The 16,655-nt window shown below is 41.0% G+C and overlaps 1 protein-coding gene across 10 annotated transcripts in view; it reads left to right on the forward strand.

The window, feature by feature from the left end:
• The first annotated feature begins 793 nt into the window (after positions 1 to 793).
• The window catches only part of acot7 (acyl-CoA thioesterase 7), a 73,928-nt gene continuing 58,066 nt past the window's right edge, over positions 794 to 16,655 (forward strand). Inside the window, exons 1-3 of one of the 10 annotated variants that reach the window (XM_036988074.2) lie at positions 794 to 1,118; positions 2,114 to 2,213; positions 14,530 to 14,647. In XM_036988074.2, coding sequence (XP_036843969.1) covers positions 2,164 to 2,213; positions 14,530 to 14,647 — 168 coding nt within the window. In that variant the 5' untranslated portion in view covers positions 794 to 1,118; positions 2,114 to 2,163. Of the gene's footprint in view, positions 1,119 to 2,067; positions 2,214 to 3,407; positions 3,605 to 12,454; positions 12,693 to 14,529; positions 14,648 to 16,655 lie in introns of those variants that run through there. The other 9 variants (XM_036988071.2, XM_036988072.2, XM_090184374.1 and 6 more) reach the window with 9 other exon arrangements.

Consider the following 16,655-nt stretch of genomic DNA (forward strand, 5'->3'; position numbering starts at 1 on the left):
ATTTTGTTATATTTAGTCTTCTTTGGGGTTAAATGATAAAGAGACACATAAAACTTCCCTGTAAACCCCAAAGGGTTATTATATAATGCACATCATGTTGCACTAGACTTCAGTATCCTGGGTCTGTGCAGATAAACGATATGTAAGCACGTTGTGTTATGTTACTTGAAAACATAAAATGTCTCTACTTTCGGTATGTATTTTATTATGTAGGCTATTACTATTGCGCATTGTACATATATTTAACTGTATTAAAAACTACAATACTGTGGTATATTACTCGTCCTATTAATTTCAACTATCCCTTTTTGGTATGACTCGGCATGTAGGTGAGAACATAGCCCTCGACAAAGCGCCAAAACGTTATTTCATTTTACTTGGTAAGAACATTTATTCGTACTCTATATATGCACGGAAAGCGCTCTAATCAAGGTGCACCCACCAACTGTTACCCCAAAGTTTAAGGTGCAATATGCACTGGTTTCTAGAATTCTAATAGTTCGCCTAATTTCAGTTTGTGTGACAAAACAAGCAATGCGCATAGTGTAGAGAAACATTGTACCATCTAAACCGCTGTGGAAATATATTGTCAATAACCAAAATATTGTATTTTCAGCTGTTTGAAGCTGGTGTACAAAACCGAAAGTAAAAGACGCAAAAACCAAGCGTATGAACCGGAAGCATAGAAATAGCTAACATGGAACAGATCAACTGCAATTTAGACTTGCTTTCAATTACAATTACATATCTATAACTCATTTATATTTTTTGGGGTTGGGTCTCCCAAAAAGTTACATATTGCAGCTGTTGGATTTGCATAGGCGCTTAGACTGACAGTCGTCGTGAGGAACAATCGCGCCCCTGCAGACGACATAAAAAATCGTCGCGACCCATCAAATGGGATAGTCTCTGCTGCCCTCGCGCGGTCTTTTATGGTGATGATTTGAACTGCATGTGCCAGTGACGCAAGTTCTTAAACAGTTTAGCTAGCTTTTCCTGTAAAGGGTGACACTGACAGCATCTCACGGAACTTATCATCTGTTGTGAGTTGTGAAAACCAGCTAACCTCCTAAATAAACATTTAGATGTTCGTTCGTTCTGATCCACAGCAAAAACAGGTAACTTTTGAAATATAGTACTTTCTTTGTATGCATTGTCAGTTTAACCTAAACAAACATGTTCGCCTAAATAGTGAACAGGAAGCCTGCAATCAGTTATGAGACCGCTATTCAAAGAAACCGACTCATTTCATTGTCAACAAAACAACTAATTTATTTGGCTAAACTTAACTTTAGAAGTACACTGAGGAAATTACATTATTTTGTAATGTTACAGCCTATGTAACAAAATGTCGAATAACTGTTTTTTTCCAGTGGTGGAAAAGTACCCAATTGTCATACTTGAGTAAAAGTAAAGATATGTTAATATTAGAAAATGACTCAACCAGCAAAATACCACTTGAGTAAGTCTAAAAGTACTTGGGTTAAAATATACTTAAGTATGAAAATAAATGTAATTGATCAAATGTACTTAAGTATCAAAAGTAAAAGTTTAAATCATTTCAATTTCCTCATATTAAGTCAACCAAACGGCACGATTTTCTTGTTTTTTAATTAACAGATAGCCATGGGCACACTCCAACACTCAGACATAATTTACAAACGAAGTATTTGTGTTTAGTGAGTCCACCAGATCAGAGGCAGTAGATGACCAGGGATGTTGTCTTCGTAAGTGCGTGAATTGGACCAGTTTCCTGTCCTGCTAAGAATTCAAAATGTAACAAGAACTTTTGGGTGTCAGGGGAAATGCATGGAGTCAAAAGTACATTATTTTCTTTAGGAATGTAGTGAAGTAAAAGTAAAAGTTGTCAATAAATAAAATAGTAAAGTAAAGTACAGATACAACAACAAAAAAGTAGTACGTTAAAGTATTTTTACTTAAGTACTTTACACCACTGATCATTTCTAGCTAGTAATAGGCTACATTATAACTTCACCGGTAGGATATTCCTTGAATTTACGATCTGTCAAAACCATGTCCCTTGATCTTGCTAACCGGCTGCAATAGCACGCTACCCGACTGAGTCTGCATATTGCTATCCTCACTGCACCAGGAGACTTGCGCCAAGACAAGCTCAACAAAGAGCCAGTCATCATTATCATCATGTCGGGAACACAATCGCAAGCCACAGCCTCATCCCTCCAGATATGCAGGTAAGCAAAACGATGCGCTGTGTTAAGAAATGTAATTTATATGTTTCTTTATCTGTGACATATTGGATGAGATCCAACGAGTGTACTGTGGAGAGCAGCTCAACTACCGGTTTGCGTGCACATTTCAAAGCGGCCCGATAATCCGCCAAATAGATTTTGCTCTCGGTCTATTCCGGCAAATGTTGACTGCATAGAAATCACATAAGGACGACACACTATAATAGGGACAAATACTGTTATTCTTAGTACAATACAGAATGACTACCGGGAGCTGAGCCTCAAATTGTGCACGCGATCACATGTCGTGTGAGGATCTTTTCGACAATGATGCTCGGATATGATGACGAACCGGTACAAGATGCGTAGAGGCAAACAAGGACATCTTAAGGTCGTCCTGGGGCATTTATAGTATATTTGCGAGACCCCTGTAAATAACAAGTAGGCCTAATACATAAATAAATAATTAAACTCCCAAATAACCTCTCGCTATTCAGTTTGAATGGGCAAACGTCGGACCAGTGTGTGCTGACTAGTATAATTGTAGCCGTTTTAAATCGTCTCCCAAACGGTTCCGGTTGTCGTAAAAAGTAAACAGAACAGTAAAACATGGGCAGATAAATGATGCGCATTCCCGTCGGCGGTAGTTTTGTTAATATTTGCATTGGCTTTTGTCGCAGCATTCATCTTATAAAATGCCTTTGCTGAGTCTTACAATGTAGTCTACAGCAGCGTCCATTTGCACTGCATTATGGTTCTGTATTATCATCCTCCTAAAGGTAGAAAGAAGCATTGCACCACACCAAGAGAGACAAAGGCATTGCTCAATATGAACATGTCCCATGAAGAAGAAAAAATGCCAGACTAGCCTATACTTAACACTGATTGCTATAATGCTTTAATAGTTTGTTATAGTCATTAATGTCTTATTACAAGGCTTATTATCTTATTATAAGGATACTAGTGTTATGTATTTCTATGTAGCAGCTATTCAATTGGACACCATAGCTGCTTGTTAGTATCTTCAGCTATAAAATGATAATACAACATTGTACGTAAGTTGTAGTAGGCTACAATGCTTTATGACTCTCACATACTAAAATCATTTATAATGTATTAAAATCATCTTGGTCCTACTCTGGAACATTCCATTGCAAAAGCGGAAATCCAACTAACTTCACCTCCCTTTCGGATCATAAATCAGGGTGGAGCAGATCCATGACATAGCAACGCAGTAAATGAGAGTGAGTAGTTTCTAGACATGTACCGGCCATATACGTTGATCATTAGCCAAGGCTCCTCCCCTGGCATTTGTTTACACTTGGGTCAGTCAATTTGGAGGGAAGCATTTATACTGGATTGTATGGAACAAGCATGTCTGTGACTACTGCCAGGTAAGAGAGGACAATGCCATGTAGCGCTTAGAATGTTCAAATTAAAACCTTAAGAGTCGGTCTGATACTTTACAGGCAGCCAATGCAGCGAGGCTTAATCTGGAGTAATGTGATTGTACTTTCTTGTAATGTTGGTTAAAATGTGTCTGATAGTGTTCGGTACAAGTTATAAGTTCTTATTTTAGGTACTTGACCAACCAGACTGTAGGGCATGACTACATAAAACCTTGCTCTCCCAGCTTGGGCCTTATCTGAATCAGATCAAATCTGTTCTCTGTTGTCGATGACTTCACTAAGCTTAGACAATAGACTATTTGAAATCATTCAAATCATTTTAGCGTTTGCTGTAGTCTGCCTGGAGTGCTAGATGGGCAGGGTTTGAACTCTTGCGACTATATTCTGTTTGTTTCATTGTCTCAGGCAAACGCAATCAATCCCAGATAAAGTATCATAAATGAGCGCTGGACACATAGCCGTGCAGGCTGACACTTTATATTAAGTTAATGTCTAACACTGTAATTACTCTAGTAACAACCTTGTATTCACATGCTGTTATATGCACTGTTTTGATTCAAATGATGAGACAATGCTTTTTGTGACCCTTGTGTCAGCAGATGACACCAGTGTAAAGTTGTAAGATACAGTGCCTTGCGAAAGTATTCGGCCCCCTTGAACTTTGCGACCTTTTGCCACATTTCAGGCTTCAAACATAAAGATATAAAACTGTATTTTTTTGTGAAGAATCAACAACACAATCATGAAATGGAACGACATTTATTGGATATTTCAAACTTTTTTAACAAATCAAAAACTGAAAAATTGGGCATGCAAAATTATTCAGCCCCTTTACTTTCAGTGCAGCAAATTATCTCCAGAAGTTCAGTGAGGATCTCTGAATGATCCAATGTTGACCTAAATGACTAATGATGATAAATACAATCCACCTGTGTGTAATCAAGTCTCCGTATAAATGCACCTGCACTGTGATAGTCTCAGAGGTCCGTTAAAAGCGCAGAGAGCATCATGAAGAACAAGGAACACACCAGGCAGGTCCGAGATACTGTTGTGAAGAAGTTTAAAGCTGGATTTGGATACAAAAAGATTTCCCAAGCTTTAAACATCCCAAGGAGCACTGTGCAAGCGATAATATTGAAATGGAAGGAGTATCAGACCACTGCAAATCTACCAAGACCTGGCCGTCCCTCTAAACTTTCAGCTCATACAAGGAGAAGACTGATCAGAGATGCAGCCAAGAGGCCCATGATCACTCTGGATGAACTGCAGAGATCTACAGCTGAGGTGGGAGACTCTGTCCATAGGACAACAATCAGTCGTATATTGCACAAATCTGGCCTTTATGGAAGAGTGGCAAGAAGAAAGCCATTTCTTAAAGATATCCATAAAAAGTGTCGTTTAAAGTTTGCCACAAGCCACCTGGGAGACACACCAAACATGTGGAAGAAGGTGCTCTGGTCAGATGAAACCAAAATTGAACTTTTTGGCAACAATGCAAAATGTTATGTTTGGCGTAAAAGCAACACAGCTCATCACCGTGAACACACCATCCCCACTGTCAAACATGGTGGTGGCAGCATCATGGTTTGGGCCTGCTTTTCTTCAGCAGGGACAGGAAAGATGGTTAAAATTGATGGGAAGATGGATGGAGCCAAATACAGGACCATTCTGGAAGAAAACCTGATGGAGTCTGCAAAAGACCTGAGACTGGGATGGAGATTTGTCTTCCAACAAGACAATGATCCAAAACATAAAGCAAAATCTACAATGGAATGGTTCAAAAATAAACATATCCAGGTGTTACAATGGCCAAGTCAAAGTCCAGACCTGAATCCAATCGAGAATCTGTGGAAAGAACTGAAAACTGCTGTTCACAAATGCTCTCCATCCAACCTCACTGAGCTCGAGCTGTTTTGCAAGGAGGAATGGGAAAACATTTCAGTCTCTCGATGTGCAAAACTGATAGAGACATACCCCAAGCGACTTACAGCTGTAATCGCAGCAAAAGGTGGCGCTACAAAGTATTAACTTAAGGGGGCTGAATAATTTTGCACGCCCACTTTTTCAGTTTTTGATTTGTTAAAAAAGTTTGAAATATCCAATAAATGTCGTTCCACATCATGATTGTGTCCCACTTGTTGTTGATTCTTCACAAAAAAATACAGTTTTATATCTTTATGTTTGAAGCCTGAAATGTGAAAAAGGTCGCAAAGTTCAAGGGGGCCGAATACTTTCGCAAGGCACTGTATCTTAGGGTAGGGGTTCATAAACATTAGACATGGCAAAATGTGTAGAATTGCAAGAACATTTGCTTTAAAACAGCCCAATTTCCTCTGCACCCCATGACAAAATGTGTAGAATTGCAGGAAACTCTCCGCCAACCAGATGCATTTGTCATTTACTGTACTTTTCACACCATCTGTCAATAACAACATCTCTAAATACTCTGGATACATTCAGTAACACAATAATATTCATAGACATCTTGGAGTAGGTGCAAGATAAGAAAAAAGGATGACAAGGGTTTGAGTGAGAGGTCTAACTGGTGTCTCCAAGTGGCCACACGCCTCTCCAAACTGCACAGCTACTAAGTCATTTCAATGCACTTTTTTGACTCAAGGAAAGAGCCTTCAACTATAAGGTGCTTTTTTGAGCTCTCCTAGCTTTGCCATTGAGAAACTGAAGCAAGCACACTTGTAGTTCCCACCATAACACAATTACAGTTATTTTTTTACGCAATCCAAAAACGTTCCATTAATAAATTACAATCCGGGTCAGATGTGCATCATTTGAAAGCTTATTCTATTGCAACATGACTAGCTAAGTTATAAAATACGATCTTACAGTGTTAGGCTTTCAAAAGGCACTTCAGAGTAATAGATTGTAATTTTAGTGCTCATAGAATGGAGTCATGAGTGCATGCAAGTGTGTGTTCCGCAGCTAATTGTCTCCACAATACAACGAACATGGGCTCATTCTGTTCAGGACAAGCCAGGGTATAACACGTTATCCTTGTAACTGTGGATCGAACATAGCGATAATAAACATTGATGCTGTAAATGACATTCGTTTTAAAAAATGGAAATGTGAAGTGCACATTTGGACTCATGGGTGTGTGGTTTGCTTCTATGACATCAAAGCGGTATTTATTATAATCTCATCTTTCAGAACACATCGACGACTCCTCGATTTACAGCGTTTCCCTCACTCAGACAAAAACAATTTTGCAAATGTAGCCCAATTAGCCAGAGGGATGAGGACATCTTCTTGTCGCACACGTGGTGCTAAAGTGTATAACTGCTGTCAGTCAAAACCCATACAGTGCTGTGAAGCAGAGAACTTGAGCTTTAATGTCATTTATAGCATGTTACTGTATAGCCACTGCATTCCAATTTAGGCGGTTATCAATGACAAAACCTGCCATTTTCAACCCGTGTACAGGATGACAGTGGCTGTGAGTCAAAAGGGCTACCAACCAGTTAATCCAATAGCAAAAAATACAAGATACATGTTTCTGAAAGTAATATGCTACTGTACTGTAAACTATAGTACATTACACTGTTTTAACATTAGGTTATACACTTGTACTACCCATCAACATTTACTGAAAATAACATTTCCATAATTTCTATCTCATGTGTGATCAAAGGTGTGATCATTGAAGATCTTCCACAATTATTGATGCATGAATACATTGTATTTTTTCAGATATAATTCCAACGTGGGTGTACTGTAACAGATTAAATTAAACAAAGGAAACAATTGAAAGAAAGAAACTAGTTAACAGGCAGTAGTTTGCATCAAGCCTGTCTTGAGCATTATGACCAAAGGTTCTCATCCATATCGCAGTGAATGTCCTGATTGTTGATGCACCTAGGGGAAAACCTTTTGGTATGGGGAATCCAAGCCTGACATTGGTCTGGGTTGATGTCATCGCATGACTCATCAGTGGGCATGCTCATGTGGATGGCGATCATACACCTTCCAACTCTATTCTGAAAATAATTCCTCGATAGGGTTGAGGAAAGGAGAGTATGGGGCCATGTATAGGTTCAGGAATCGGAGATGGACTGGAAACCATGCCTGAACCACCTCTGCATGGTGGAACCTGACACTGTCCCACACAATGGCATAGGTGACCCCTTCACCTTGACAGGCCGACTCAGTCTCATTGAGGAACTCAATGTAGGACCCAATACTACTAGGGATGCATTGGTGTATTAGATATATTGGTAAACATATCGGAATCGGCCGATATTAGCTAAAAATGCGGTAGCAGAGAGAACAGTCTATGACTATGACTCCTCTGACACCGCCTGGTTTAGAGGTCCTGGATGGCAGGAAGCTTGGCCCCAGTGATGTACTTGGCCGTACGCACAACCCTCTGTAGTGCCTTGTGGTTTGAGGCCGATCAGTTGCCATACCAGGCATTGATGCAACCAGTTGGTGCAGCTGTATAACTTTTTGAGGATCTGAGGACCCATGCCAAATCTTTTGAGTCTTCTGAGGGGGAATAGGTTTTGTCGTGCCCTCTTCACAACTGTCTTGGTGTGCTTGGACCATGATAGTTTGTTGGTGATGTGGACAACAAGGACCTTGAAGCTCTCAACCAGCTCCACTGCCAGCCCCGTCGATGAGAATGGGGGTGTGCTTGGTCCTCCTTTTCCTGTATTCCACAATCAACTCTTTCATCTTGATCACGTTGACGGAGAGGTTGTTGTCCTGGACCCACACTGCCAGGTCTCTGACCTCCTCCTTATAGGCTGTCTCATCGTTGTCAGTGATCAGGCCTACCACTGTTGTGTCATCAGCAAACTTAATGATGGTGTTGGAGCCGTGCCTGGCCGTGCATTCATGAGTGAATGGGGAGTACAGTAGGGGACTAAGCACGCACCCCTGAGCGGCCCCCGTGTTGAGGATCAGCGTGGCGGATGTGTGGTTACCTACCCATAACCACCTGGGGGCGGCCCGTCAGGAAGTCCAGGATCCAGTTGTAGATGGAGGTGTTTAGTCCCAGGGTCCTTACCTTAGTGATGAGCTTTGAGGGCCCTATGGTGTTGAACGCTGAACTGTAGTCAAGGAACAGCATTCTCACATAGTTGTTCCTTTTGTCCAGGTGGGAAAGGGCAGTGTGGAGTGCAATAGAGATTCCATCATATGTGGATCTGTTGGGGCGGTATGCAAATTGTAGTGTGTCTAGGATTTCTGTGATAATGGAGTTGATGTGGGCCATGACCAGCCTTTCAAAGCACTTCATGGCTACCAATGTGAGTGCTACGTGTCGGTAGTCATTTAAGCAGGTTCCCTTAGTGTGCTTGGGCATAGGGACTATGGTGGTCTGCTTCAAACATGTTGATATTACAGACTCAGACAGGGAGAGTTTGAACATGTCAGTGAAGACACTTGCCAGTTGGTCAGTGCATGCTTGGAGTACACGTCCTGCGAATCCGTTTGGCCCTGCGTGTCTGTGAATGTTGACCTGTTTAAAGGTCTTACTCACATCGGCTTTGGAGAGCGTGATCACACAGTCGTCTGGAACAGCTGATGCTCATGCATGCTTCAGTGTTACTTGCCTCAAAGCGAGCACAGAAGTAATTTAGCTAATCTGGTAGGCTTGTGTCACTGGGCAGATCGGGGCTGTGCTTCGCTTTGTAGTCTGTAATAGTTTTCAAGCCCTGCCATATCCGACGAGCATCGGAGCCGGTGTAGTACGATTTGATCTTAGTCCTGTGTTCATGCTTTGCCTATTGACGCTTTGCTGCTTTGCCGGTTCGTCGGAGGGCATAGCGGGATTTCTTATAACCTTCTGGGTTTGAGTCCCGCTCCTTGAAAGGGGCAGCTCTACCCTTTAGCTCAGCGCGGATGTTGCCTGTAATCCATGGCTTCTGGTTGGGGTATGTATGTACAGTCACTGTGGGGACGACGTCATCGACGGACTTAGGAGCCAGTAACTGATGTGGTGTACTGCTCAATGCCATCGGAAGAATCGTGGAACATATCCCAGTCTGTGCTAGCAAAACACTCCTGTAGCTTAGCATCTGCTTCATCTGACCACTTTTTTATTGACTGAGTCACTGGTTCTTCCTACTTTAGTTTTTGCTTGTAAGCAGGAATCAGGAGGATATAATGATGGATAATTATGGTCAGATTTGACAAATAGAGGGTGAGGGAGAGCTTTGTATGCGTCTCTGTGTGGAGTAAAGGTGGTCTCGTGTTTTTTCCCCTCTGCCTGCACACTTAACATGCTGGTAGAAATGAGGTAAACAGATTTAAGTGTCCCTGCATTAAAGTCCCCTGCCACTAGGAGCTCCGCCTCTGGATGAGCATTTTCCTGTTTGATTATGGCCATATACAGCTCATTGAGTGCGGTGTCAGGGCCAGCATCGGTTTATGGTGGTAAATAGACAGCTACGAAGAATATAGATGAAAACTCTCTTGGTAAATATTGTTTTCTACAGCTTATCATGAGATACTCTACCTCAGGTGAGCAAAACCTCAAGACTTCCTTAGATATCGTGCACCAGCTGTTGTTTACAAATATACATAGACCGCCACCCCTTGTCTTACCAGAGGCTACTGTTCTATCCTGCCAATACAGTGTATAACCTGCCAGCTGTATGTTGTTCATGTTGTTGTTCAGCCACAACTCGGTGAAACATAAGATATTACAGTTTTTAAAGTCCCGTTGGTAGGATATACATGCTTGTAGTTCATCTATTTTATTATCCAATGATTGTACGTTGGCTAATAGGACCGATGGTAAAGGCAAATTACCCACTTGCCGCCGGATCCTTACAAGGCACCCGACCTTCGTCCTCGATATCTCCGTCTCTTTCTCCTGCGAATGACGGGGATGAGGGCCTTGTCAGGTGTCTGGAGGAAATCCCTCTCGTCTGACTCATTAAAGAAAAAATTGACTTTCAATACGAGGTGAGTAATCGGTGTCCTGAGTTCTAGAAGCCCTTTTCGGTCATAAGAGAGTGGCAGATAACGCCATAAAACACACACAATAGCACAATTGGTTAGGAGGGCGTAAAACGGGAGCCATTCTCTCCGGTGCCGTCATAAGAATACAGGTACTAACAAGATACATACAACACGTAGTATATTATATTGTGTGAATTTACATGTATTCAAATATGTCATTTTGTGGTAAAGCATATTGCATATTCTGCAAACTGACTTATTTTCTTTGCGAAATGTCATAATGATAGAATTGACCGCTGATTTCTTTAGGCTAGTATGAACCAACCTTGCAGCCTCTGCCACGGTAAGGGGTCTGTTGATAACATTTTGGATGCATGTTTACTGTAGATGATGCATTTTTTACATACAATACCTCTCTGTTCTTGTCAATATCAGACTTAGTTTACAGGAAATTTGGTGCAGCTTACTACTTTGAACCTCTCCAAGAGGCAATGTATCATCTTAACACTGAAGATGCTCATTCTGTTAAGCCATTTCGCGTATATTTCAGCTATTCATTCCCCTTAATCATTCCCCTTACCATATTAATCGAGAAGACGTCACTGGAAAAAAAGTGTATGTGGAGTGGCTGCCAGGAACAGCTGTGTGTGTGTTTGTTTCACAGATACCTCTCTCGCTAGGTAGGCCTGTTGAGAGAACACATAGGGATGTGTTCATTAGGCATCAAATGTAAGAAAACAGACTGAAACTGGTAGGGACTACCTCGGATTGTCCAATAAGTACTGCAAATTTTCATTTTCTGTTTAGAAACATTTAAAAGAAAATCCAACTGAACACGACCCTGATGTAATATTGGTGATGCTGAACCTCAGTCAGTCATGTGCTTGTAGTACCTGTGGACGCACCACAGCTTTTAATGTCTTAATTACATCAATGATGCACTTTCATGGGACAGGACGGATTTTTCGAAAGCACGCAAAATGTTTGGTCGTTTGCCATTCGCCTCTTAGGTAAACTGTTTTGTATTTTGTATTTTGCATGTTGTTGTTTCTTCTTGTGGCATGTCAGCTGGACATGGATTTTTCGAAAGGAGAATCAGCACCACATTATAGTCGTTTGACGATGATTTAATGAACACTTTCTACACTGATCTGTTGACTTATTGTCTGTTATAGTCATACCGGTTAGCCTACATGGGATGATTAATGATAGCATAAGAACTTTGTTCCACTTTTTAAGCAGTTACTTTTCAAAAGAAGGGAGATACACATTTAACATGGAACAGAATTGAACACAACACAGGATCATTTTGAGCTGTATTAAATGCTTTGAAAAACTGGGCCCTGGAGTGGCATTTTCCTGGGAAAATGTGTAATGTCGTGATGGCTATGGATTTAAAAATAGCTTTGATCTAAGAGATTCAAACTGGTTCTCGTCCCTATCGGGTTTCCAGATCTTGCTATTTGGTTCTTTGTTAGAAGGAGGAAAGTGTGTGTCACTGTGTCGAGTCATAAAAGAGAGATGCTGAGATTAGAGACACGGAGGTGCTGGGCTTCATCTGGTTAATCATAAACCCTGGACACACACATAGGCAGACACACACACACACACACATGCATTACATTTGATCTCAGTGTAATGCAGACAGATGTTCTTGTATTACCTTTACACATGCCAATCATACCGTACATCTCTTTCCTGTAACTCATTATTAAAATGACTATGATTATGACATTTACATTGCCAGATCAAATGAAAGCTCAACCTCCCCACAATATTTTCTGTCCTGCTCTCCAAATATGGCAATTGCCATGGCAACCACATGGAGAGGGAAGCTCTTATTGGCCAAGGTCCCATGGGGATGGGCAGTAGCGCGAGTGCTAGGAAGCCAGTTAGTCCGGAAATCACAACAGAGGCGGCGTCAGTGTGATGGTGTCAGAGTATGATGTCATTGTGGGTTGTAACAGGGAGATGAGTGGTGAATGAAGAGTAGCGAATGAAAAGCAGAGAGGCTGATGGACTGGTCACAGACTGGTTGTAGAGACAGATAGACAGACAGACAGCAGGAGTGTTAAGACACACAGGTTGCACACAGGTTTCCCTCAATCAGCAGACTGGAGATGGGTCCCAAACAGCAACTCAGCAGGTAGAGTTGACGCACACACACACACACACACACACACACATTTTTTCCATGAGTCCATGATCATGCTTTGTAGCCTACTTCTTTGAGTGAGTTATGCCAGACTACCTGTGTCCTTTTGTCATTTAGTCAGTTAATTAAGTAAAGAGACAGGTTCAGTATACAGTAACCTCCATTGTGATTACAATGCTGATTTTCTAACATTGCAAGCTATTGGTCATTAGTTTCTCCCTATTACTTAGTGGTCAGTCATGCATTGAATATGAATCAAAGTGAGACAAATTGGAAGTGCACTTGGCTCTTCTTACTGGCACGGATTTCACTGATAGCAGATTTATTAAGGAATGTTTTACTTGCAATGACCAAAATGTAAAATGTCAATTTATGATTGTGAAATAATGTTAAAGATTACTGTCAGAAGTAGCAGGCTTACACAATGTGGATTTGTATAAGACTGTCCTATTATTTGTGGTTGCTTATCTGTTTGTGTGTGCGTGCTCGTGTGTGTGTGTGTGTGTGTGTGTGTGTGTGTGTGTGTGTGTGTGTGTGTGTGTGTGTGTGTGTGTGTGTGTGTGTGTGTGTGTGTGTGTGTGTGTGTGTGTGTGTGTGCGTAGATACGTAAGGTCATGGATGTGTACGATCTGCATGAGTGAGTTTGTCAGGAGTCTTGAACAGTGTGTATTGACGCTACATAATGTCTGTGTGCCCACTGTCCTAATGACACATTCAAACAGAGCAGGCCATTAACTCATTGGGGTGTGTGATGTAGATGGCTTTTTAGGTGGAGCACACTTCAGTGAGGCCTGTGGACAGGAAGAGGAAATGTAGGAGCACACTTCAGTGGGGCCTGTGAACAGAAAGAGGAAACGTGCCACAGTTAGTTAGGGACAGCTGATGGGGGTGATCAATCTGACTTAACTGCTATGATACTCTAAATTTGTTGGGAGACAGAGAAGCTCAGTCCATCTGGCCAGAAATAGTGGAGATTTGCCTTGTAACTTCTATGATTAATAGCTGAGAGAGCTGTTTGTGTGTGTGTGTGTGTGTGTGTGTGTGTGTGTGTGTGTGTGTGTGTGTGTGTGTGTGTGTGTGTGTGTGTGTGTGTGTGTGTGTGTGTGTGTGTGTGTGTGTGTGTGTGTGCGTGTGTGCGCGCGCGCGTGTGAGGGTCGTGGAACGCTGGCATACCAAAAAACAAAACATAAAAAGCATTGATCAAAATATTTATACAAATATAACATTCTGATTATGAAACTGATAAGAATGATTTATGATTATTGAACCAAGAATGTGTGAATGAAAAAATATTTGTACTCCCTTTGTACTCCATTTGGTTCATTCTAGATCCAAACAAAGTATTCAAATGCGTGTATGAATGTTTGTACAGAATGGCTTTTGTATTCCTCTAGCTACAAAAAACTTTCAATAAAAAAAACTATTTTAACTTCACCTCATATTTAACTAATGCATCAACATTCACAGAGAGAGAGAGAGAGAGAGAGTTACTATACTTTATTTATAGTGCAGAAAATGGTTTTGGGGAAACAGCTGACGAAGTGGGATCTAATGATGAATGTAGCACCAAGAAAAGCTCTGGGGAAAGTTACCGAAAAAAACTGTAGCATTGCTCTTTTGTCGACAGTACCTACCTGTCTACTGATCAGTTGATCTAACCTTCTTATTGAGACTGTCACCTATAGATGTTACTGCAACTGTACTGGTGCAATTCATGTACCTATGTAGGAGGCAGTGAAGAGAACTTCCTCATTTGAGAACAGTAAACCATTGTATTCTTCTATTCTGAATGCTAATTTGTGATGCTGTCCATTTCTGTCTGTGCCAGGATCATGCGTCCCGATGATGCCAACATAGTGGGCAACGTGCATGGTGGCACCATCCTGAAGATGATTGAGGAAGCTGGATGCATCATAGGAACACGCCACTGCAACACGCAGCCTGGGGTACGTGTGTGCCTGTGCGGAACTGGGTAGAGTGTGTGTGACTGATTTGCACCAGGAACAAGCATTGGCTGCTAAAGCTGTGAAATGTTAGCCCTAAGTTTATATTTTATAGTGCTTGCACTACCAGCATATCTGTAGGCAAAATGTTCCTCAATTGCAGTTTTATTAATATAATCTGTCGTCTTACTGCTTGGCTAGAATGAAAGCCTGCACATACCACACCTGCCCTCTGCTTTTCAATAAGAAGCCCCATCCCTGTCTTAGAGTCTACTTCACCTGAGCTGTACGTACCTCGTCAGTTTCACCAGTAGCTTCCTTTTGATTTGCATCCTCATGGTATTGTCTTATACATTCTTAGCACATTCTGAACATGTTTTAGTAATTACAATCATCTGCATCACATGCAGTGACATTTTTATAAGAGCATTATTATTATTACTATTTTACACATTTTGCCATGATGCTGAGAGAAAATGAGCTCAGGGATTCTTGGAAGACAGGAACAATCTCAACTTTTCCCCCACAAATATTTGTCTTAAAGGGATACTTTGGGATTTTTGCAAAAATACCCTTTATCTTCTTCCCCAGAGTTAGATGAACTCGTGGATACTGTTTTTATGCCCATGTGTCCAGTAGAGGTCGACCGATTAATCGGAATGGTCGATTAATTCAAGTTTTCATAACAATCGGAAATCTGTATTTTTGGACACCGATTTGGCCGGTTTGTTTTTTGTGTTTTTTCTTACACCTTTATTGAACTAGGCAAGTCAGTTAAGAACACATTCTTATTTTCAATGACGGCCTAGGAATGGTGGGTTAACCTCTCTGGGATATGTGGGATGGTAGCGTCCCACCCCGCCAACAGCCAGTGAAAGTGCAGGGCGCCAAATTCAAAACAACAAAAATCTCATAATTAAAATTCCTCAAACATACATGTATTTCATACCGTTTAAAGGTAATCTTGTTGTTAATCCCACCACAGTGTCTGATTTCAAATAGGCTTTACAACGAAAGCACCACAAACGATTATGTTAGGTCACCACCAACTCACAGAATAATTCAGCCATTTTTCCAGCCAAAGAGAGGAGTCACAAATAGCACAAATAGAGATAAAATTAATCACTAAACTTTGATGACTTTCGTCAGATGACACTCATAGGACTTCATGTTACACAATACATGTATGTTTTGTTCGATAAAGTGCATATTTATATCCAAAAATCTAATTTTACATTGGCGCATGCAGTGACCTTGCAGAGAGCCACGTCAATTTACAGAAATACTATTTACATAAATGTTGATGAAAATACAAGTGTTATACATGGAATTAGAGATATACTTCTCCTTAATGCAACCGCTGTGTCAGATTAAAAAAAAACTTTACGGAAAAAGCAGACCATGCAATAATCTGAGTACAGCGTTCAGACAACAAAGCAGCCAAAAAGATATCCGCCAAATTGGGTAGTCAACATTAGTCAGAAATAGCATTATAAATATTCACTTACCTTTGATGATCTTCATCAGAATGCACTCCCAGGAATCCCAGTTCCACCATAAATGTTTGATTTATTCGATAAAGTCCATAATTTATGTACAAATAGCTTATTTTGTTAGGGCGTTTGGTGAACAAATCCAAAAGCGCATTCAGGTCCAGCCGAACGTCGGACGTAGAAACTTGTCAAACTAAGTATGGAATCAATCTTTAGGATGTTTAGGATGTTTTTATCATAAATCTTCAATAATTTTCCAACCAGAGAATTCCTATGTCTGTAGAAAAGCAATGGAACGAGAGCTAACTCTCTCGTGACCGCGCAATACGAGCCTGTGGCACTCTGCCAGACACCTGACTCATTGCTCTCTCATTCGGTCCCATTCGGTCCCATATCTACAATAGGGACTGAGTTAAAAAACTATAAGCCTCAGATTTCCCACTTCCTGGTTGGATTTTTCTCAGGTTTTCGCCTGCCATATGAGTTCTGTTATACCCACAGACATCATTCAAACATTT

Source organism: Oncorhynchus mykiss, chromosome 9 (assembly GCF_057628025.1).
Source record: "Oncorhynchus mykiss isolate SJ-2025 chromosome 9, ASM5762802v1, whole genome shotgun sequence".
NCBI lineage: Eukaryota > Metazoa > Chordata > Actinopteri > Salmoniformes > Salmonidae > Oncorhynchus > Oncorhynchus mykiss.